This window comes from Terrapene carolina, unplaced genomic scaffold, assembly GCF_002925995.2.
Source record: "Terrapene carolina triunguis isolate 2854851 unplaced genomic scaffold, T_m_triunguis-2.0 Scaffold33356, whole genome shotgun sequence".
Lineage (NCBI taxonomy): Eukaryota > Metazoa > Chordata > Testudines > Emydidae > Terrapene > Terrapene triunguis.
In genome coordinates, this window is record NW_020697707.1 from 1,918,058 (window position 1) to 1,942,683 (window position 24,626).

General features: G+C 43.3%; 1 protein-coding gene across 1 annotated transcript in view; it reads right to left on the reverse strand.

Annotated features, from left to right (window-relative positions):
- The window catches only part of LOC112110888 (dynein heavy chain 6, axonemal), a 181,768-nt gene that overhangs the window by 83,865 nt on the left and 73,277 nt on the right, over positions 1 to 24,626 (reverse strand). The window contains exons 38-48 of the mRNA XM_026663340.1: positions 23,361 to 23,518; positions 17,183 to 17,314; positions 15,502 to 15,673; positions 12,205 to 12,351; positions 12,041 to 12,114; positions 10,231 to 10,385; positions 7,782 to 8,013; positions 3,109 to 3,261; positions 2,513 to 2,653; positions 1,288 to 1,530; positions 341 to 508 (exon numbers count right to left, since the gene is read on the reverse strand). Coding sequence (XP_026519125.1) covers positions 341 to 508; positions 1,288 to 1,530; positions 2,513 to 2,653; positions 3,109 to 3,261; positions 7,782 to 8,013; positions 10,231 to 10,385; positions 12,041 to 12,114; positions 12,205 to 12,351; positions 15,502 to 15,673; positions 17,183 to 17,314; positions 23,361 to 23,518 — 1,775 coding nt within the window. The remainder of the gene's footprint in view (positions 1 to 340; positions 509 to 1,287; positions 1,531 to 2,512; positions 2,654 to 3,108; positions 3,262 to 7,781; positions 8,014 to 10,230; positions 10,386 to 12,040; positions 12,115 to 12,204; positions 12,352 to 15,501; positions 15,674 to 17,182; positions 17,315 to 23,360; positions 23,519 to 24,626) is intronic.

Sequence of the window (24,626 nt, forward strand, 5' to 3'; positions counted from 1 at the left end):
GGGGGTGTGTGTGTGGGGGGAGAGCCCAGGGCTGGGGCGGCAGGGGGTGTGTGTGTGTGGGGGGGAGACCCCAGGGCTGAGGCAGCAGGGTAGTGGGGGAAAGCCCAGGGCTGGGGCGGCAGGGGGGTGTGGAGAGGAGCCCTGGGCTGTGACGGGTGGCAGCCAAAATTTTTTTTGCTTCGGGCGACAAAAAACCTAGAGCCGGCCCTGCCAGTATGTCACATAAAAGAGGATAGCATAGAGCCCATAATTATTAATCTTTAAACCCATTACTGTATCTATGAATTATTGAGCAGTAACACGTGCTATCTCAGAAATATTACAAGATCATTCTTTGTACCTGATCAGCATTTTCTTGATCCACTGCTAATTTTTCCATCAAAGCCTCAACATCCACTGATTTCTCTACAAGGACTGGCTCCAAAGCTGAGAGATCTAATTTCATTTTATCTACAAGCACGTTCGTCTCTAATAGTTTGGATAAGCCATTCTTCACTCGATCCCGAGCCTGCAGCCCAATAAAAACATTTCATATATCTAAATACTTTTCCCAAACACTGTACTTCCAAAAAGTTCTAACATGATAAAAATATAAACTTATGCGCAAATATATTTTAACACCATGTAATGTAAGTTTTATATCAGTTGTAAATTATGTTATAAATAATTTGTATAATAAATTTATTTTAAGGGTGGCTGTAATAAAAATGTTATGTTAGTATGGCTGTAACAATATTTATACAGATATAAAAGAAAAACCATCTAAATTGGCAAACATGATCATGCTTATCAAACAAAAGCTGCTAGACGTTTAGGCTCAACATTGATTTTTGTTAAATAAAACATTTTAAAAACATGAATATTATTGCAATCTGTTGATGCAATGTTTAAAAATCAATAAAAATGTTTGTTTGTTTTTCTTTGGTTTTGATTTAATCATTGTGCTGCAACGTTTGTATCCCAAGTGTCTTGTCCTAGGACAAGAGATGGGGGAAGTGAAATGACTCATATTTTTTCATTTTCCATGTGAATGAAGTGCAAAACGGTAACAAAAATCACCAATAGTAGAAAGTAAATTAGACTAAAAATTCCTTGCTTTAATACTCAGTACTTGGAAAAGGAAAATTGGGCTGGTTTACCACAAAAGAATTACAAGCCATTTTACTTATGGTAAACCCTGAAGCTGCTGCACTATGAAGGAAAAGTAATACAAAAATCTGAGGGGAAGTAAGACACATTTCTCAGACGCAATAAGCAGAGATTTTTGCTTAATAAAATTAAACCTACTGAAACCAACTGCTTCCTTTTTTCCCCCAGCATGGTCAAGTAGAGATTGATTAATTCTAAATACGAAGTGGGTGTTGTGTAATATCGTCGCCGCAGCTCAGCATAATATCGATCTGCCATTTCAGTGACACTCATATGAATATCTACACACATGACTGAAACTTTCTCTTTCAACTCGTCACTTCCAAGATCAACATTCAGGAAAAATGTCCTTGATACAGAAAGAAGTGCTTCTCTGGGCCACTGCAAAAAGGAAAAGATTATCTGAATAACAGTCATTCACTTCATCACGGTCAAAGTCAACATTTGTGGTGAAATATGGTAAATTCTCAATACAAACTAGATGTTTTCTCTGGACCATTGCAGAAAGAGAACATTATATTAAAAAAACTTTATCAAATGGCCCTATGAATTCCACAAGCCCACTGATATTGAAACTGGCCAGCCTTTGATGAGATGTTTCTGGATAAGACTTGGTCGGCTGGGGGTGGATTTAGTGGTTCCTACAAGCCATGTAGACGTTGAACCCCATCCCATGACAAAGCAAAGGTCTGCAAGCTGACAGAAATCATGGCAGTGATCTTCTTGTGTGTCTCCTCAGAAGGTCATCTAGACCTTCAGCTTGCTCTGTTTGTCCTGCTTCACCAGGACTGAGGACAGGGGACTAAACCAAGATCAGCATCTTGTCTCGTTTAGAGAGCAAAGCCCTGGAAATGTGAGTCCCCTACAGAACAGTAAAGTGTGTGTGTGTGTGTGTGTGTGTGTGTGTGTGTGTGTTGGGGGGGGGAGATTGTTGGCTTCTGCTCCCATATCAGCTTTTAAAGCGAGGACTGCAATGGATAAAGCAGGATTGCTGAACTGCTTTGTCTGCATCACTGGAGGCAGAGAATCTGGTCAACGAATGAAAGGATGTCAATCCTTGGAGCCCCGTGGACAAGTCTGAGCTGCCTGTGGTTTTGTCAAATGTCTCAGACTGAAGGAGAGGCCAGGATCCAATATGTTATCAGCTGAGTAGAAACCACAATCAGTTTTTCGAGATATTCTAGTTAATGAGAATCTTGGAGTTAACTGTCATTGAAAATTAACACATAGGCCACATAATCCCAGATGACATTCAGGAGGCTAGATTTTTACTTGATTTTTTATAAGATAGCATATATAATAGCAATGTTTATTACTGAGCCATCTCAAAGTTATTACTCTGTGGATCTTAGTTAGTACGAACCTGCACAAACCAATCAATAGTACAGCAATTCACAAGGGATGGAAACATCCGACATCGCGATCGGAAAGCTTCACCTACAGGACTCATACAGAGAACGATATGCAGCTTCTGACGAACTCGGTTAATGAAGTATTGAAATACCTGTTTTAAAAGAACACAGCATGCAGGAAAAATAAAGGAGATGACAATGAGGTTGTTTGCTCAAAGGAAATCTAGTACAGTCACGTACTGCAGGGAACAACCCTGCTTTGGCTGAATGATCTAACAGGCCATTTCCATCTCTAACCTCTATAGCTAGTCTCAGAAATTGTCTATGAACAACTGAACTCTTCTCTCCAAGGGTGGAATATGAATATTTTGTCCACACATGACAGAACAGAAGTACTTATTAAAAGTCCTGGAAGTTGATCTTCCTGAGTGTAAACAAAATGTAATGTTCTCCTCTTTTCACATTAGATACATTAGATAAATAAGAGACAGATAAAAGGCATGTGATAGAATGTCTATACTTAATTCTTTGAAAATAAGAATTTTAGTAACATCTATTTACAATGTTATTGGATACAATAAACTAATATTTGCAATACTTCTCCTACCTCATCTCTGCTCCCCTCTGGTATTCCTGCCTCTTTAGCTTTGGGTCTCGTAGGTGCCAGAACCTGTTCCAATTCATCTTTTTCAAATAAATTAGGTACTTCCCCAGAATTGAGAATATTGTTTATGTCTTCCAAGAACTCCTCTACAACAATCTATAGATAAGATTTTATAAATATTAGATGTCAAATGAATTAATGTGTGTGTCCTCTGTAAGTGTAAATATGGAGAAAACAATCAGGAAAATAAAAATAACAGTGCTGAATTCATAAGCTATAAAAATTGTAAGAAAAATCTTTGTTTTTAACTGAAAAATGTATTTGAAAATCCTTATCTGTTAAATATTTGAAACAGATACCATCAAAATATTACCTACGAAAACAAAACAGGTCTTCCCCATTCGTTTTCTCCCCTATATCCAGAAGTTTTAACAAATGTGTGGCCTCTGATCTGATTCACACACGCTGTTCAGTGTGATCACTGATTGCAGTCTTTCAAAGTTACTGATATTATCTGTAGGATCTTGTCATTTGCTCAAGTTTATTGTGCTCATGGTCACTTTACTACTTTGATATTAGTCAGTTTTGCATTAACTCTTCAAACTGAGGGCCAATACTTTTATCCGCCAACCAACCATCAGAAGAAGCTGCTTCTGAACAGGTGAACAGCCTTTTTTTCCCTCTGTACCTCACAACACGGCCCTTCCTGTTTTGCAGATAATCAGTGCTCCCACTTCTATGATCTTTCTTCTCACCCGCAACCTGCTCTCCTGACGTGGCCCACCTCCTAAGGGACAGCCCACACACAGGTGGAAGCTGCTTGGTCCCCACTCCGTTCTCTGTCCCTCGTTCCCAGGACCCCCTTGCCTGCCCTCAGGCTGCATGTGCAGGGGCATCCGGGCTCCGTGCACTGTGAGGCCAGCGAGTGGGAGTCAGCCCCCAAACTTCTCTGCAATGAGAAGCAGCCGGAGCCAGAGCCACTGCCGCAGGAGGAATTAACTGAAGTAACAGCATGCAGACTGGGTGTTTCTGCACTCGCAGCCCCAGGGAGGGTGGGGGTAGGGCCTGGGAGCAAGAGCCGGAGATCAGAGTGGGGGACAAGCAGCTGCCCTGCAGAGAGGAGTAATGGCAGGGCTCCCGGCTCAGCGCAGCTGGGGGAGGAATGACCCCTGGCATCCCGGTGGCCAACAGCCACCTCCCATCTGGCAAATTTACTCCCTGCTCTGGGCAAGCTCCACACAGCCCTGAGGAGGAGGAGCTGGAGTAGCTGTGGGACGACCAGGAAGGGGGAACATGCTCGGCCAGGCATTAATGGTGCTTCCGGCTGCTGTGCTGGTTGCCTGCAGTGCTGCTTGTCTGGGAGCAAGAACTCTGGGATACATCCAGAGGACTTCTGTGAACCAAATCAAGCTGGGGCCACATACACACAGGAAAGCAATAGAGCTCGGACCCTAGGTCCCAGCTTAACATGGGCTCAGAACCTCCAGCCTGCAGGGTCCTGGGACCCTAGGTCCAAGCCCTAGGTTAGCACAATTGGTGTATTGACACAAGGTGCGTTAGGCTTGAGCCTGGTCTCAAGCCCGTGCTTGACGTACCCATAAGGACCTCAGTCTATTTAGCTTAGAGAAGAGAAGGTTAAATGGTAACTTGATCATGGGCTAGGAGTGCTGACACAGGAAGAAAACAGTTGATGGTTCAGGGCTCTATAATCTAGCAGACAATGACATCATAACTTTAAATGTCTAGAAGAAGAAGAAGCTAACAAAGTTCAAATTGGAAATAAGGTACAATTTTTTAACACTGAGCGTGATTAAACACTGGAGTAACCAGCACAAAGGCTGAATATTGCTGTGTCAGTGTATCATGTTATGGCAATGGGATGTTGTTAAACTGCCACTTTTCAGATTAACCAAAAGAGATTTTTAATAATTATTGCAAAATGTTCAGGTAATTACCAGAAACCCAGCAACCCTGTGCAAACTCTACCTCTTAATCAGGTTTCTAGTTTTTATATGATGCACATATCAGGAACCTAACAGGTTCAGGTCTCTCTGATTGCTACGATAGCTGGTTTTGTGTATACTCTGACCTCTCATGCAGACTGCATAATAGCAGGTAGATGAAATTTCATATCTCTAGAGTGTGGAATGAGTCAGTTTGCAACATATCCCTAAAATTTTCTGTTATTTTTCTAATTTTCATCCAGCCATTGAGACTTTATTGCTATTACTTAGCAATAAACTATCAATAATGCCAACAGGTTATAATGCCAGTAGAATCTCTGTTCAGAAGCTAAACTCCTGTGAAATGTGTAAAGAGCAACAGAGGTTGCAAAGTCTTTTTTCACATAAACAAAATCTCTCTTTGCAGTAGATTCAAGGTTTTCACATTGTATTCCTTCATTTTCACTGAATTCTATTGCATTTTGAGAATAATACAGAATCTTGGTTCTTCATTTAGTTTGGCTTTCCCTACACTAGTAGTAATCCTGTGCAGTTCATTTCATCGTACGCCACCCACTTCTTCAAATGCTGTCTGACTTTGTGGTAGTTTCTTTTGCGTTTCTTTATGTGCAACCTATTTTCTCCCCTTGTCAAACAGAGCTATTGATTATGCTAAGGACTTGTGAGAGACTTCATTCACACAAATATAACAAGCTTTCGTGCAGCGTACATGTTAATATTAATATACTTGTGAAAACTGTGAGCCTTAAAAGTAAATGAATATATTAAAATTACTTTCTATTATTCATCTTAAGACTCAAGAAAATCATACAGTCAAATAAATTCTATGCAGCTTCTGAATGCAAGGTTTAATAGACAGGAAATGAAAAGTTTCAAGCCAGAAATAAGCTGCCGGATGTAGTTCAGGGAATTGTTCATTCAGATAAGGGCTAGGCTCTGCCTTCAGCAGGCAGAAGCACCCCGGAGCATGTTCAGCGAGCTCTGCTGCAGCTGGTGTCCCTGTTAGGCAGAACTCCTCCAGGGGGTTCCTGGGAATCACACACCAAAGCAGTAGGCTCTGCCACCGTTGGAGAGGGTACAATATATGTACCACGCTACGCATAGCCAACATTGGTCGCAGGTGCGAGTTGGGTACAACCCTGCCCTCTCCCCAACCCCATTCCAACAGCTTGTGGAGACGCTAGCTAGGAACAGGGCCGGTGCTGCTCAGCCCACCTTGTGGGTACTGAATGGGAGCACAACAGTAGATTGAACTCTTCCCTCTCCTTTGTGCAGAGACTAGCCCCAACCTGGCCCTAAGTCATTGATTTGTGGTTGTTACAGCACTAATCAAAGAACAGTTTCTCAGGGCCAGAACCCCTTGCTCTCATTGGTGAGCAGTTACTCACTCCCGGCGTCCCACTACCATTACTGGGAATACTTATCATTACTGGCTTCTCATTGGAAGTGAAAGGTTCACAATCTGGCCGTCAGCTCCCGAAGAAAGATCAAAAGCGGTTTACTGTACAATAGCTGAACTCGTCACAACTTCAGAGGATGCTACTTCTAAGCTTTATAGCACAAAGTTGAAGCAATTCCTATTAACAAATATGAGCCAAGCAAAATAATCTTCTGAAGGCAAACGGTGAGAAACTCCTTTTGCACTTATGGCTTTGAAAGTATACACAGAAGAACTTAGCATATCCAAAAGAACGAGAGCCATTTTGCTTGTTTCATAGCAGAGCTCCCACAAAAGCATGCCTGTAAATTAGCCGTGATCTGGGAAAGCATATTCAATTCTCAGAAGTTAACGAACACACAGCCGGGATACCTGGATTCAGATACATTCTAGGATACAGACACTGTGAAGGTAGGGATATTTGCCATGCTTATTTTGTGAGTCACTACCTAGCCCGCTCTTCCAGATCACAGCTTGTTCATAGAAATGATATTGTCTGAGCTCAGAGAATAAATCATAAGATTCAGATGTATGTTTTAGATGCCCTGATCTATTTCCAGTAGGAAAAATCTAACACTTTTCTATGATAAGTAAACAGATACAACAACCTACGTACATTATTAATGTTGTATCTTTTTTCAGTACTGAGAATACCTTCCTTTGCATAGTTAATTATTTACTTCTGGCTTCTGATCATGACCTGTCCTTTTTTCATCCTACTTGATCACATCGTTGGTTTTCACTAATATCAATCACTTTATACTTCTTGAGAGCCTTGAACAAGAAGTCAATGGGGCAGATCCTCAACTGGTGTAAATCAGAACAGTTCCACTGACCTCATTTTTCACTTCTGGGGGAAGATTTATACCTTCCGTTCATCCTTTCCACTGCACAAGATTGAAACTCTGTCCTTGGTCCTGTCATGATCTTGGCCCACTCTTCCTATCAGACGCCATATTCACCTGCAGTCTCAAGTCTGTTCTTCCTTCTTCCTGTGCCCCTTTCCCATAATTCTCCAAAGCTGGAGGTAGCTCTTTCATTTATGCTACCTCAGTTACCAAGACCTCTCCTCTTCCTTCCTCTGAGTCACTTCCTCCTTTTATATATTACTATAAGATTGTATTGATTGATTTAAGCTTATGATCCTCACTCTAAAGCATTTTCTTACTTCATATAAACACCACCATATAAAAATAAATAGCTTGTTATTGTGTAAGCCACAACATTTTAATGATAAAGCCAACTGCATTTCTGGTCGACCCATTTAAACATACCTGTGTGTCTGTGAAGAGGAAAACCATATCTTTGTCTTCTACTCCTGCCATCTTATACAGCTTCCTCAGATCGTCATGAAAACTGTCGTAATTATAACCACGGCTAAGTTCTATCTGAAAGCATTTGTACCCACATATATGAGAGGCAAGTCGAGTGAGAGACTGTTTGCCAGTACCTCCTACTCCAACAAGCAGGGCATTTCCTCTTTCCTGACGGATCATCCGAGCAATTCTATTGGAAAATCAAGCATAGAATGTAAGGTAGTAAAAATGACAGAATTTTCCAACTATTTCTTGGAGTCTCATTATGGCATCACAGGAGCATCACACAGGCGTGATACCATAGTGAAAGTCCTATAATTCTGCAATCCAAACAATGGAAGCCTCTCTTGCACAATGCCAGGGGCCCAATGGAAAACAACATTCCCTGCTCTGCCCCAGTGGCTTAGGCAGGGAACACATGCAGACGCACACAAGCCAAGCTCAGAGGGACATTTCAGACACTGACCTAGCTGCATTAATTTAGGATAAGTTCACCCCAACCAAAACTCAATCTCCTTTTGGGATCCCCACACTGCTGTCAAAACCCACCCAGTGTACCCTGGATCTCCCATCCCAGCCGGGCTATTGACTAGAGGGAATCTTTAACTCAAAATCGCTTTTGACATACTCTGATTTCAACAAGTTGGTTATTATGGATAATTTCCAAGAAAACACTAGTGGAGAATCCTATTTGGCTTTTTGCAGGAGGATCTTACAGGGCAGGCAGCTGGGAAAATACTCTTTTTTAAACTGCTCTGGAAGCATAAAAGGGACAGAAAATGGGCATAAATTATATTTACTCTCACTTCAAGTTGCTCTACACTGTAGAGGGGTGCAAGTGAATCACTGTAAATATGTGCCATATATCTATTAAATATTTATAAATTATATTAATACATAGATATATAATTGTGTACTTGGGTAGAGAAAATAAACAGCACAGGTCGAGTTTGGACTGAACAGGGACTTCAAGGTACGTTCCATTGTCTTTAAGAACATGCCACTTAACCAAGTGTAATACTGATGGACCCCACTGTTGATTTCCATTTTCGACTGATTTTGGAAGGACTTCAGCTTTCTAGAAGCTTTATCTCATGAACATCAAACCTCCCTTTCAGATTGAATCCTTTACCAATTGTGCCACATCATTACAAATTAATTGTTGGCCAAATTTTCAAAGAAGCCTCTTCAATCTGGCCTCTATTTGTGCATGTTCACACTATGAGCACACACAATTTTTGTGTACTTTTAAAATGACAGAATTTATACATGCCAAAAGATGTACTTAATTTGGTTTGGTTTGAGTGCATAAGTGGTTTCTGTAAATTCTATATTTTGTGTGCACAAGTGACAAGTATACAGATTTGTTCCAGAAACACATATCATTGTAGTATCTGTCTAGCCGCGGATTGCATCTGCCAAGTTCATGCACACAAATGGAGACCATGTTTTGATCAAAACTTCTGTGTCTGGGTGCCTTAAATTAGACTCCTAAATCGGTATGTAAAAATCTAGGTGCCAACGGAGTTGCAGAGGCTGACAGTGCCTAGTGACTTCAATGTCCATGTTGATGACAAGTCTTCTGAAGCAGCATAGCAGGGGTGGCCAACCTGAGCCTGAGAAGGAGCCAGAATTTACCAATGTACATTGCCAAAGAACCACAGTAATACGTCAGCAGCCCCCCATCAGCTCCTTCCGCTCCCAGCGCCTCCCGCTCACCGGCAGCCCCGCTGATCAGCACCTCCCCCTCCCTCCCTGCACCTCCCGATCAGCTGTTTCGTGGCGTGCAGGAGGATGGGGGGGGGGAGAGGGCAGAGCGAGGGCATGGCAGGCTCGGGGAGGGGGTGGGAAGGGGTGGAGTGGGGGCAGGGCCTGGAGCAGAGCCAGGGGTTGAGCAGTGAGCACCCCCCCGGCACATTGGAAATTTGGCACCTGTAGCTCCAGCCCCGGAGTTGGTGCCTGTACAAGGAGCCGCATATTAACTTCTGAAGAGCCGTATGTGGCTCCAGAGCCACAGGTCGGCCACCCCGTGGCATAGGATTTCCTGGGTATCATGATGATCAGAGGGCTATGGCAGATGGTTGTTCACTCCACTTATGCAGCTGGGCACACTCTTGATTCAGGGTTCAGCATGGGATTATACCATTTTCATGGATTGACAATTTCCTCCTTCCATCTCAGCTTGACCACCAGTTTATATTTGAGGGCGGGATGAATTTAATATGTTTGCTTATTAGGGACTCCATGGTTAATTCTGTATGTATTTTAATGCATCCTTTCAGTGTATAAACCTGTGATTAGTCACACAATTTAAATGCTTCTCAAAATGACTTAAATTCACTTGTTTACACTGGTCTGATCCTTAAAACAATGATACCGCCAAGGTATTAACTAAACAGTCCTGTACCTTGAAACATGCTCGATGGCATCCTGGAAGAACACCAGCTTTGTCTCCTTAGAGTTTGTTATATTGTAGTCATCCAGGTAGTCTTGTAAAACTGATATAATCTTCTCTGTATCAGTCAGATCCTCATATATTCGATCAGCTTTATCTGCGCCCATCTGAAAGTAAATTATTTGTGGAAAATAAGAGAAATGAGATCAAAATGAATGGACAGAAATTATAGTGCTTAAAATCTCCACAAATTATTAGTCAAGATTTTCAATACTTGGGTCCTAGAGGTAGGTTCCTAAATTCATAGTTAGGCATTTGAATGGCACCCTAAGTGCTGAATGCCCAGCAGTTCCCATTGACTTCAACGTGTTCATTGGGGAAATTAAAAAAAAAAAATTCCGGGATTAAATCCATTTTCATTTTAGTTTTGCACTCTGTTAAGAGCAGTCTCACTTCTCCACTTCTTTCATGCCTGTGGCTAAAGTTTGCAACTGACCTCTAACCACACTTTTAGCTGTATTCCAGACCTCATTTTTTCCCAAACCACCCCTAGCATTTAGTTCCAAGAATTCAGCTGTTGTGTTTTTCTCTCACTTACTAGCCTCTTTTACTCGGTTGTAACCTGCATTCCATATGAATCCTTCCCTACCCAGTAAACGTCATCATGAGATCTCAGCTGGGGCTAATTGCAAAAGATTTCCTCACAAGGCAGCAGTTACTGCTTGCAGAAGTGAGTCAAAGTAATGTAAAAGCTATCTTTGTGTACAGAGAAAAAGAATGAAAATTGAACATGTAAACTCTGTGAGAGAAATAATTTCTCTCCACAGGTTCCTGAAACCTCTATCCTGGATATGTTTGCCAATATGCACACTTGTCCCTTAAACTGCCCCCAATTTGCTATCTGATCTATCTAGTTGAGTGCTTATGGTGCAACTTAAATCCTTTCCTAGTATAATCTTTGTTAAATGCCACTAGTTTTTTAAAAATATCCTTTAAAGATTTAGCTTGCCCTTGGCATGAGTCATAAATTGTACCACTGATGGCTTCCTTTCCTATCCATTCCCATCAGGATCCAAAGATCAAATATCTACCTGGAATCTACTTCTGCCCCTCGAATACCATATTGCTTCAAAATAATATTTGCTATCCCTTATCGCCATTTCTTAGTGCATTCTGTAATGGAAAGCACCTGGTGAAATCACTTCCTCTTGTCCCCAGGTATCTTGGGGGAAGCAACTTTATGAAGGAGAACCAGACTTATTTCAGCCAACTATTTTATAATTAGGATCACTTAAATTTTGCCATTCCTCAGTCTGAATGATTCTCTTTGGTCACTAGCAACAGAGACTGTGAAAACATTAACAACTTCCTCCAGTGAAAGTACATTAGCTACAATATCTGACTTTTAGGCAGAAGGCTATTCACTTCTTCCTAATATAGGGGGACCAGTTCTAGGACTATCTGTATGCAGCTTAGTCTTTTCACAATAGTACGCTAGTTCCCTGAAAGGTGGTTGAAATCCCATTTTTGCTAATGCAGACATTTTATCAAGATGCAGAAGGACTACTTCTCTTCTAAATATAACCTAAAGGGCCACAGTCACTTTTGGTATAACAGGCACAACGCTATTCACTTCCCTGGAGATGTTCCTGCTTATTGCGTCAGTGAATCAAGCCCATTGAATTTAGGATTCGTTTATGCTGAAATTATAGTGTTTATATTTTGCCTCTACACTTTACAAACCCTGAAGTTCCATTAAACAAACTAAGCAAACGGAAAGTAAACAGTATTCTATGAAAACTTAGGCTTATGATAGACTCACTTTAAGGAAGTCTCCAAAGATGATTGGTTTTCTTACAAAGTAATCTGGGTCAACTGGGACTGCAAAATGTTTGCCTACAAATTAAAATTCTAGATTAGATAGGTTTGTGTGACATATATTTACATGTCTAATGTAATATAAATGGAGTAAGTTGATTTTCTTACTGGCCATTTCAGATAACATAGAATGAAAATACTGTTTATCTTCACTGTTGATGAGGCGGTCATGGAAGACTCTCTGACACTCATGGCAAAAGAGTCTGAAGATCTGCGTTTGGTCTCTGACTGCTCCAGGATCACATTGGAGAATGCCTGTGTGTACAGTACACAAATAACACTTTCACTAACATAACAAATTCTGACCATCACTTTCTAAACAATGTTGAAATAAACATTTTAAAAACACTGGAAAGATAATTTACGATTGTGAAGAGAATTTCCTGGATCAGTTGCAAAGGCCTTAGCGGCAGCTGAAGGTTCTGAGTGCCTCAACAGGATGAGATGCTAATTAGAAAGAAACATATTGAAGAAAAGGGGCGTATTACACTGAAAATTGAAGTACACATGAACAGCTGGAGAGAATGTTTACACAAGATGAGGTGGTTGTAGAAGGAGGTAATGAAATTGCAAGACGTCTCTATGTAAATACAGCAAAAGTACAAGAACAGGAATGAAGCAATCAAGCTCCTATTATTATGTATACAGAAACAGAGCTAAGAGCTGACTAGCTTTACAGAGATGGTGGCCAAAAAAATCACCACTGGGATGTTAATAAAGGATATGGCCTATATAGGAGAGATCAGCAGAGTAAAAGTGGAGGGAATATTGAATTTATTATTATTGTCATTAATTCTAACATTATTGTATGTATACACCATCCATCAACATCATCTATCTCACACAAAACACCATACAACTATTTATAATGTTCTTATCATATTTATAAAAATATATACTGCACACAAGCACTGAGGTGAAACAGAAGCAGAGATTAAAATACTAGGAACATAAAATTGGTTTTATGGATCAGACATGTAATCGAGTATTTTGCCTCCAATATTGACAAGTGTCAGATGCTTCAGAGGAAGACTAAGACTTCCCCTCCAAAAAAATACACCAAGCCCATTGCGTAGTATCATACGTTGAAGGAAAAAATTCCTTCTTGACTCCAGCAATCAATCATTTTATGCCCTGAAGCATAAGATTTGATTATCATATTAGGTTACCTTAGATAACCTAATAAACAATAAAACTGTCCTGCCATAGCAGTCTACCTTAAGTGAAGAATTCCTACAACTATGAACTCCATAGGTTGTCCATATGCTGAATTAAGTATTACTAGTTTTATTATCCTTCAATTTCCTTAGGGACTTTAGATGTCACTCATTCTTTTATTATGGGGCAGGTAATAAAGGAAGAACAACTCCTCTTTTATTATGTCTTTCATAATTGTGAACAGTCTATTAAACTTCCTCTAACTTTTCTCATTTAGAATCTGAATAACCCTAGTCCTCACAATCTCTTGTGCAGTGCGTAAATCCAATCATACTTCTTACAGTCGTTGGTGCCTTTCTCTGAGCTGTTTCGCTTTCTTCTGTTTATCTTTAGAAACAGCACAATCAATTATGGGGGAAACAAAACACAGAAACACAACTACATGAAAAAGCAAAGGGAGGGCAGAAACAAATAGGGAAACTAGAACACCATTTATCCTCTCTAAGCAGCTACCAGAGGCACACACCATCATCCAAAGTCTGCACATGAAGGGGTAAATGTTTGAAGACTTGAGAAGTGCAAGTAGAGATGGGCATGTAAACAAGAAGGTGAACAAACAGGATGCGGTGGTGCACATAACGTGAGAAACGTGTTTAGGGACAAACAAAGCATGTGCATGCCTAAAGCCGGACGGAGCATGCTCAACTGAGGCAGGTTGGGGGCATGGCTCAGAAGACAAGCACGCGTCATTTAATTTTAAAGTTGTGCAGATGTCATTAGGCATATGCAGCTTAAGCCTGATAGCAAGAGGTATCATGAGGCTTATTGTCATTTCCGTGTAGACTGTCTGGTTAAAACACTGCCATGCAAAAGAGGTAGCAGGTGAGTTAGGAATCACATGCACAGCATTTGTGTTTGAGAGAGAGAGAGAAACGTAGTTTGGAAGGCAGAAGAGGAGAAGAAAGATAGCAGGCAGAGATACTAGCAAAACTACTGCACCTGTCTGCACTAAGCCAGAGGAAGCCAATGAAAGAGAGAGAGAGAGAGAGAGAGATGCTCATACCCTAAGAACAAGGTCTGCAGACTACATGGCAGAGAACCAGGTGATCCAGAGGAACAGAATGAATACACACATGCTCCACCATCTCTGTAAGAAGACTGAAGAGGGGAGAAGAGCCAGATCCGGTGGTGCTATGTCCTGTTCGTAGTAATCAAAGTCAACCTGGCTCTGGAATACCCAGCCACAAGGAAATTTCAGAAGACCATCAAAGACACTAGGGGTTTCAGACAGACAAGGTAGATGAGGTAACATATTTCATTGGACCAACTTCCGTTGGTGAAAGAGACACGCCTTTGAGTTATACAGAGGTCGTCCTCAGTCAGCCAGCCACTTCCACAAGCACTGACCAATGCCGAGGCACATTGCTCAATAGAACTAATCACTGTACTATGGTAGCCTTCCTGGGGGGAGACAGAACCGAGACTGAGTTCCCCAAACAGTCTCCTCTCTCAAAGGAAAATAAGGTAAAGTGGATGTCTGTGCCTTCATCACTGCAGTCAGGCGTCTTATGATGATCTCTCCTGTATCCAGCACCACCCCTCCCACTCTGTTTCCCACCATACCATTGTAGCACCAACAGCAGGAGTTTTTATCTAATACATTGGACTTTCCATTGGCTGTTATGTATCTTAGGGCATGAGGAGGAACTACTCTAACTTACAATGACTCAGGGACCATTTCTCCCACTTTCAGCAACAGCAGATGAGCATATTTTGCTTAGGGCTATTGGATGCAAAATATGCACTCTGAACTTACACAGTTCATACATCAGAGGGGTAGCCGTGTTAGTCTGGATCTGTAAAAAGTAACCATGTCCATACACCCATTCAGCCACCTTCCTTAGAATCAATCAATTAGGCTTTGTGAGCAATTACACAGCTCCTGACTAATTTCTCCTACCTTTTGAACAGGGCAAGGTTTGCCTCTTTCTGTATAATGTGGAAATTGGAGGAAATCATGATCTGCTCTTAGATATACTGCAAGCAGAAAAAATGGCTGAACAAAGAAATTATTCATTGCAAGTTATATCCTTTGCTCTAGTACATAACAAATTTTAGATGATATAATACTGAAATAGAGAATGTGAACTGTTTAGAGAGTCCTCGCTGGACAGAAACACCACAGACACCTGAAAATACACTAGAGGAACTAGAAAAAATACCATGTCAAAACCAAACACGTTTTACCTTGCACACACTTTGACAAATCACGTAAATTAAATACATAATGGGATTTTGCAGGCGTTGGGAGAAGATCAATGCTCATTCTTTGATATATTTCAACAGCAGCATCCACTATGCTCGTTGCAGTCTGCTTTACTGCTGGAGAGAATTCAGCCAAAAAGCCCTTTAAGATTGCCTATACCCAGAACAACAACATAAAAAATAAGAGATACTTTAGAACAAAACATAAGGGACGTTTTCATTTTCTTTGCAGTCATAAAATGCTGAAAAGTTTGGTTTTTATTCAAATGAGCTGTGATTCCAATCTAATAATTTCAAGGAATTTAATTTGAAAAGTTTATCATAAAGAAAAATGTAGCCAGAGCTGCACACACAAAAGAGGTAAAGATACTATATTAATTTGACCAAGACTTTAAACAATGGGTACCCTAGAGTTAGACTCCTAAATCCATGTTTAGATACCCCAATAAGTGGCTGGATTTTCCAAAGTGCAGAGCACCCAGCAGCCCTCAATCAAGTATTGTGGGCTTAGCTGGGGTGGGAAGGGGAGAAGCTAGAGTGCTTTGCACTATGGCTCTTCCGGGCTGCAGGGTAGCATACTGGGAGCCACATAAGGGTGCGGTAAGTTGGAGCAGTCCCAGGGACAATGCTAATTTATGCTGATGTCCATGCCAAACCCAAGAATAGGCCAGAATTAGGGAGAAGCAAGGGCAGCTGAAAGCTACCCTTACCGCACTTGCAGAGTCCTCTTATGAGGCACAGCTTAGAAGCTTGCCCAAGGATCTCCTTGGCCAGAGGGTAGAGATGCAAACTAGGGTATTGAGTGATGGGTTAAAATGAGTGTGGAGGATAAAAAAGAAGTCCACTGGGGAAAAACTAAATCAACCACCCCAAACAAATGTGACTTTTAAGAAAATATTTTGGTGAATCAAAAAAAAAAAAAAAAACCACACAAAACCGTCAAGTACATGAAAAAACATATAAAGAACAACATCTGATCTATCAAAATAAACAGAGTAGTGATACTTGTTTGTCAACAAGGTGTTGACTGAGTTACTGGAAACCAGTGACTACATAGAGACTCACTGTCCTTGGGCAGAAAGGTGGCAGGATCAGACCCATAAAAAGGAAAACTCCTAGAAAAAATATTTAGTTATGAGAGTGTTCCCAATAACCTAGAAGCAGAGCACTATAATAAATATCAATATTTATCCATCTTTATGTTTGTTTAATTATGCATGGCAGCTATTGAATAATGCACACACGTTAGACAATTTTTAGCCAGTTCAAGTAATATGTTTACAGAAACTGAAGAGAAGAAGGAAATATTTAAGGTTATATTTAAATAAAGAAAAAGACACTGAACACAACTGAAATAAAAACACCTTAAAAGGTTAATGACTAACAATTTTAAATATATGCTTCTGCCTGGCTCTATGGGCTTGATCCAAAGTCCACTGAGGTCAGTGGAAAGACGCCTCTTGACTTCAAAGGGCTTTGGATCAAGCTCTTTGTGCATCTGGCCTCAGTCTACAAAAACAAATTTCAATTCACCTTAAGAATTTGCCAAAGTTCCAACGTGACACATATTCTTGTCTAACGATAGGACCACATTGCGGTATGACCGAATACACAGATGAATATGTTTTCGATCCCTTAGGGCCAAGCAGAAGTTGCTACTGACCTGAAAAATTTGTTTAAGGCTGTGCTCCGAGGGTGTTGGAAGGCACAGCATGGCAAAGTGTCTTATGAAACGCGGAGTTACTGGATTGCGACCACCGCCTGGGGGTGCACAAGCTGATGCAATCGTTACATCCTACAGAGGAGAAATTCAGGCACAATTTGCGTCAAACAGAATACTCAGTAATTTGTTTAATCATGCAGACACTGTTGCTTATACATTTCGTGCCCATATCTTTAGCAAGCTACTGGCAAAGCAAATGTGATTTTCCCCCCATCCCCACTTTTTTTTTTTAAACTGGTATTCAAAATAATTCATTTATGAAAGTCCTTCAAGCACAATAGCACGTCCCAGAATAGACATGGTCAGTGCTGACCAGCTCATTACTCCTCTTTCCCTACTCTCCCCAGTGCCCATATTTTGTCTCACACAGTCACACATAAGAGTGAAATTAACTAGAGTAGTTGAGTCCCCCATCCTATAGCGGTCTCACTGTGGGCTAAATTTTGATTGCCCCCAACTGACCACACAGTCGCAGGGCAGGGGAAAATAAGGAACCTCCCTTCCTATAGCATGGCCCATATGAGGCCCATGCAAAATTGCAGCTCCTGCACTCAGGAGAGCACGGGGTTGCTACTGTGTTGCTCTCTCCTGGGAGCGATGGACCGAAAAAGGGGTGGAGAAGGCTGGAGAGGAGGCAGAGCCATGGCTGGCAGCAAAGTGAGGGATGCTGTAGCCACTTAAAGGCTAGAGTAGACCATGCTCCCCACAGCATACACAGGGAGCTCTGGGAGGCATTCTGTGGCAGGCTATTTCCTGATGCTCCCTCAGGGTGTCACAGATCCACACTCAGTCAACTAGGGTTGTCAACTTCCTACTCGCACAAAACCAAACACCCTTGCCCCACCCCCTGTTCCGTCCCTCCTCCAAGGTCCTGCCCCTTCCCAAGGCCCCACCCCACACTCACTCAATCCCCCTCTCCCTCTGTCGCTCGCTCTCCCACCCTCACTCACTTGCTCATTTGCACCAGGCTGGCTCAGAGAGTTGGGCGGGGTGAGGGCTCCGGCCACGGGTGTGGGAAGGGGCTCCGGGCTGAGGCAGTGGGTTGAGATGCGGGAGGGGGTGAGGGCTCCGGCTGGGGGTGCGGGCTCTGGGTTGAGGCGGGGATGAGGGGTTTGCAGTGCAGGAGGGGGCTCCAGGCTGGGAGTTGGAGCCGAGGGGTTTGGAGTCTGGGAGGGGGTTCCAGGCTGAGGCAGGGGGTTGGGATGTGGGAGGGGATACGGGCTGTGGGCTGGGGATGTGGGTTCCAGAGTAGAGCCAGAAATGAGGGGTTCAGGGTGCAGGAGGGGGGCTCCGGGCTGGGGCAGGGGGTTGAGGGCTCTGGCTGGGGTGCAGGCTCTGGTGTGGGGCTGGGGATGATGGATTTGGAGTGCAGGAGCGGGCTCTGGGCTGGGACCGAGGGGTTTGGAAGGCGGGAAGGGGATCAGGGCTGGGAAAAGGGGTTGGGGCATGGGGGGGGTGAGGGCTCCAGCTGGAGGTGCGGGCTCTGGGGTGGGGTTGGGGATAAGGGGTTTGGGATGTGGGAGGGGGCTCCGGGCTGGGACCGAGGGGGTATCAGGGCTAGGGCAGGTGGATGGGGCGCGGGAGGGGGTCAGAGGTGCAGGCTCCTGGCAGTGCCTACCTCAGGCAGCTCCCGGAAGCAGCAGCATGTCCCCCCTCCGGGTCCTACGTGGAGGCACAGCCAGGTGGCTCTGTGCGCTGCCCCGTGCGCAGGCGCCGCCCCCACAGCTCCCATTGGCCACGGTTCCCGACCAATGGGAGCTGCGGCGCTGGCGCTTGGGTAGCACACGGAGACCCCTGGCTGCCCCTATGGCTGGGAGCTGGAGGGGGGGACATGTCACTGCTTCCAAGAGCCGCAGGGAGCCTGCCTTAGCCCTGTTGCACCACCGACTGGACTTTTAACGGCCCGGTCAGCAGTGCTGACTGGAGTCACCAGGGTCCCTTTTTGACCTGGCGTTCTGGTTGAAAACCGGACACCTAAGAACCCTACTCAACATGGGGAGGGGGGTCGTGGCTAAATTCCATACTTTCCCCCTATATAGTATGTAGGTCTACCACATTACTACAGCTTAAACTTGAAATCCTGTGGCAGAAGCTATACATTGTGAGAAGAAAGGAAATTTCTTTCTGAATGACAGTAAAAGGTTGCCCAGTTTCAAAATCACTTTGTGCAATCTAACCTTCTGCTGCTATCCTATGAACAGTACATATGTTGGGTGGTGGGACTGTGACATCAGAAGGAATTCAGTCAATCATCAAACTGTACACTTGACTTCAGTCTATATACTGGTCAAAAATGGCATAAAAGTCTTAGCTGATTTTTCTTAACAGTCCAATCTGCTCTGAAATGCTTTGATAATCTGCACAAACACTGGGTTTCAAATGATGACTCAGTTACTAAACCAAGAGTAGAACTTCTGCAGAAAAGGACCTGGGGGTTACAGTGGATGAGAAGCTGGATATGAGTTAGCAGTGTGCCCTTGTTGCCAAGAAGGCCAATGGCATTCTGGGCTGTATTAGTAGGAGCATTGCCAGTAGATCGAGGGAAGTGATTATTCCCCTGTATTCGGCACTGATTAGGCCACACCTGGAGTATTGCGTCCAGTTTTGTTACCCCCACCACAGAAGGGATGTGGATAAATTGGAGAGAGTCCAACGGAGGGCAAGGAAAATGATTAGGGGGCTGGGGCACATGACTTATGAGGAGAGGCTGAGGGAACTGGGGTTATTTAGTCTGCAGAAGAGAAGAGTGAGGGGGGATTTGATAGCAGCCTTCAACTACCTGAAGGGGGGTTCCAAAGAGGATGGAGCTCAGCTGTTGTCAGTGGTGGCAGATGACAGAATAAGAAGCAATGGTCTCAAGTTGCAGTGCGGGAGGTCTAGGTTGGATATTAGGAAAAACTATTTCACTAGTAGGGTGGTGAAGCACTGGAATGGGTTACCTAGGGAGGTGGTGGAATCTCCTTCCTTAGAGGTTTTAAGGCCCGGCTTGACAAACCCCTGACTGGGATGATTTAGTTGGTGTTGGTCCTGCTTTGAGCAGGGGTTGGACTAGATGATCTCCTGAGGTCTCTTCCAACCCTAATATTCTATGATTCTATGAACTCTAGAAGTGGGTAGCTGCACAGGCAGAGACAAACTGAATAGTATATTTTACGAAAAGCAAGAGATGGGGAGGGGAGAACAACAGAGATACCTGATTAGCCACTTGAAGAATTATAAGGTTCTCTTTATATCTCAAAATGAATTTCAAACTTCACTCCTTCATTAGACATGGAACATAAATTTATGCTTAAGGGGAAAAGCTGGAAATCAGGACTTCTACATTCTAGTTCCAGCCTTGCCCTTAACTCACTGTGGAGCAAGAGGGAAATCACTTAACCTTTGAGTTCCTCTGTTTTCCCTTATCTAAAGTGGCAATAACAATATTTATCAACAGACGTATTGTGAGGATTAATTAATTCATTTCACTTGTAAAATGCTACGAGATCATAGAATCATAGAATCATAGAATATCAGGGTTGGAAGGGACCTCAAGAGGTCATCTAGTCCAACTCCCTGCTCAAAGCAGGACCAATTCCCAACTAAATCATCCCAGCCAGGGCTTTGTCAAGCCGGGCCTTAAAAACCTCCAAGGAAGGAGACTCCACCACCTCCCTAGGTAACGCATTCCAGTGCTTCACCACCCTCCTAGTGAAATAGTGTTTCTTAATATCCAACCTGGACCTCCCCCACTGCAACTTGAGACCATTGCTCCTTGTTCTGTCATCTGCCACCACTGAGAACAGCCGAGCTCCATCCTCTTTGGAACCCCCCTTCAGGTACTTGAAGGCTGCTATCAAATCCCCCCTCATTCTTCTCTTCTGGAGACTAAACAATCCCAGTTCCCTCAGCCTCTCCTCATAAGTCATGTGCTCCAGACCCCTAATCATTTTTGTTGCCCTCCGCTGGACTCTTTCCAATTTTTCCACATCCTTCTTGTAGTGTGGGGCCCAAAACTGGACACACTATTCCAGATGAGGCCTCACCAATGTTGAATAAAGGGGAACGATCACGTTCCTCGATCTGCTGGCAATGCCCCTACTTATACAGCCCAAAATGCCGTTAGCCTTCTTGGCAACAAGAGCACACTGTTGACTCATATCCAGCTTCTCGTCCACTGTGACCCCTAGGTCCTTTTCTGCAGAACTGCTACCTAGCCATTCGGTCCCTAGTCTGTAGCAGTGCATGGGATTCTTCCGTCCTAAGTGCAGGACTCTGCACTTATCCTTGTTGAACCTCATCAGGTTTTTTTTGGCCCAATCCTCTAATTTGTCTAGGTCCCTCTGTATCCGATCCCTACCCTCTAGTGTATCTACCACGCCTCCTAGTTTAGTGTCATCTGCAAACTTGCTGAGAGTGCAGTCCACACCATCCTCCAGATCATTAATAAAGATATTAAACAAAACCAGCCCCAGGACCAACCCTTGGGGCACTCTGCTTGAAACCGGCTGCCAACTAGACATGGAGCCATCTTTGAATAAAATACTCTGCAGAAGAGTATAGTATATTGTATTCCAAACAGAAAAATAAAACATCATTAAACTTGCAAAGTGAAAGCACTCAAGAGGCAGAAAAGCCATAGGTAAGGTCGCTCATGCAACTTAACACAGGGCAGCATACAACATCGGAAGAAAATCCTTGCAAACTACATTTGCTGATAAGATTTGCCAAACACTGTGCAAATCAAAGCAGTTGCGCTTTGCACAGCTCTACTTATAACATGTTACTAGAGCCTGTGATATGGACCCTTTGCACTGCTGAAGCCTCAGTAAGGTGCTAAATACCTGCCCTGACAGCCGAGGAGGTGTAGAGCCAGTCTAGCCAATTCTAGACCACACCATGTAGGGACATGCCAGGTGTAGGGGGGTATGGCCATAGAGCACTTCTATGGTGGACAGTCTCTTGAGGCAAAAGCCAATCAGAATAGAGTACAGCAGCCCTGAGACTACTCCACTCTACACCGGAACTAGGGCCATTGTAGACAAGGCCCCAGAATCAGGACGCTGCAGACACCTTTGTAGCTTCTCAGCTCAGCAATCTGCCTCTTCATCTTTTGAAAACAATGTTTGACACAAAAAGTTAAAATAACATCTGTTTTAACACTTCTTTTTGACAGTCCCTTCTTCAGTCTATTTGGAGTTTAGGCATATCAAAAGACAATTGCAAAAACAACCCTAGGTCCAACCATCAACTTCTGGCTGCTGAGGAATGGAATTCTCTCTCATCAAATTCTTGGCTTGTGGCTGAAGGCAGAGGAATGTACACTATATTCCGAGGAAGGAAAGAAGAAAGACTTAGGGTACGTCTATACTACCCGCCGGATCTGCGGGTAGTGTTCGATGTATCGGGGATCGATTTATCGCATCTTGTCTGGACGCGATAAATCGATCCGCTAATCGACGCTCTTACTCCACCTCGTCAGGAGGAGTAAGCGGAGTCGACGGGGGAGCTGCGCCAGTCAACTCGCCGCCGTGAGGACGGCCGGGTAAGTCAAACTAAGATACTTCGACTTCAGCTACGCGAATAACATAGCTGAAGTTGCGTATCTTAGTTCGAACCCACCTCTCCCCCCCGCTAGTGTAGCCCAGGCCTTACTGGCTAATATCAGAGTCATTATTCAGATAGAGGGGCTAAATCCAGAATCTGACACCTATGCAAACACCTTCAAGGGTTGTTAGAAGAAAATCTCAGACCCTCATTCCCTGGACTGATAGAAGCTTGAAAGCTACAGGGGCAGCACGTACTTCACACTGTTCTCATGTTATTGCCTCAAGGAGCAGTGATAACAGGCTTCAGAGGGAAATGTGTCCTCCTTGGACAGACGTGGTGTTAATGCTAAACGGGGCTAAATGGTAGGCAATGCAGAGGGATGAAAATGGAAGTGTTCTGGAGTATTACACACACACACACACACACACACACAGCTCAAAACTTTGGAGTCTGAATACAAAGGTACTTTAAAAAATCTAAGTGATGTTTAGAAGCAAGGCAGAGTTAGAGCATATTAACCGTACACAAAGAATACAATTAACTTTATCAAATTCACAGCATAGTTAGATAATCTAAAAGCTGGGATGACCTGTATTTCTTTCCAAAATAGTTTCTCTCTGTCATAGAATCCTCCAAAATCTTGGTACTGCCGAAGTAGCTCAATCGGAGGCTGAGAACCATACCGATCCAATTTAGGCATGTTTAGATCATCCACAAAAATAACAACTCTTTTGTTTCCTGGTGCGCCTAAGAAATAAAAATATAAAAGGCAGACAAATCAGTGCTGGTCATTTCCACTTATGAAATAAAAATTCCAGGTACAAAAATAAAGCCTTAGGCTATTTACACTGAGCCGCGGTCTACACTACAAATTTGCGGCAGTATAACTGTGTCGCTCACACCCCTGACTTAGTTATACTGAGCGATGCGTGGTGTAGACAGCGCTATGTTGCCAGGAGGGCTTCTCCCCTCGACACAGCTACTGCCTCGCAGGGAGGTGGAATACCTACGCCAACGAGAGAAGCTCTCCCATTGGCATAGGTAGCGTCTTCAGTAAGTGCGACAGCAGCACAGCTGTACCAGGCACAACTTCAAAGTGCCGACTCTACAGCCACTTTTAGAGCACTAGCGTGAGCCCCACCAGCCCAAGTCTATTGACCCGGGCTGGGAGACTTGCTCCAAAATGCTGAGAAGACATTATGGACGTGCCTTAGCAGCTCCACAGTTAAGGCTGCATTGAGTTTCCCACTTAAATTGTTTTGTGAATTCCTAAACTGCTCATAGAAATCATTCTTAAACATGGTCTATTTCAAGAAGGAGAACACACTTTCATTTTTCTAGGTACTTGTCACACTCTTTAGAGCCTTCTTTGTAGAACTTTGCAAGACATTAAATCACTCCTGTTGGAAATTTTTCCAGAGACCTTAACGGTTTTTTGGGGTCCCTAGAATGTAGCAATATCAAAAATACCAAATTTCAAACAGGACTTCTGCCTAAAAAAATGCCCAACACAGGGTAATTTATTGGGAAAACTCAAAATACAGTTATTGGGCTTCTTCATCACAAACCTGTTTAATATTTTGCCATGAAGACCAATGAAGCATTGCAACTTCATGGAGGATTTATTTCCCCACACATTGCCTCCACAGCTCACTGCCATGTTTCCCCCAGTTCCAAGGCTTCATCCCTTGGTAGCTCCTCACCCTAGATGCCACTGTGCTGTCCTTGCCCCGCAGACTGTCTTGAACATGAAAACATTCCACACTGGAAGTCCCAGGCTGACATACCAAACCAGATCCATTAGACCGGGTCTGCAGTCTGGTGATCCACAGGATACGGGCCAGATAGAGAATCT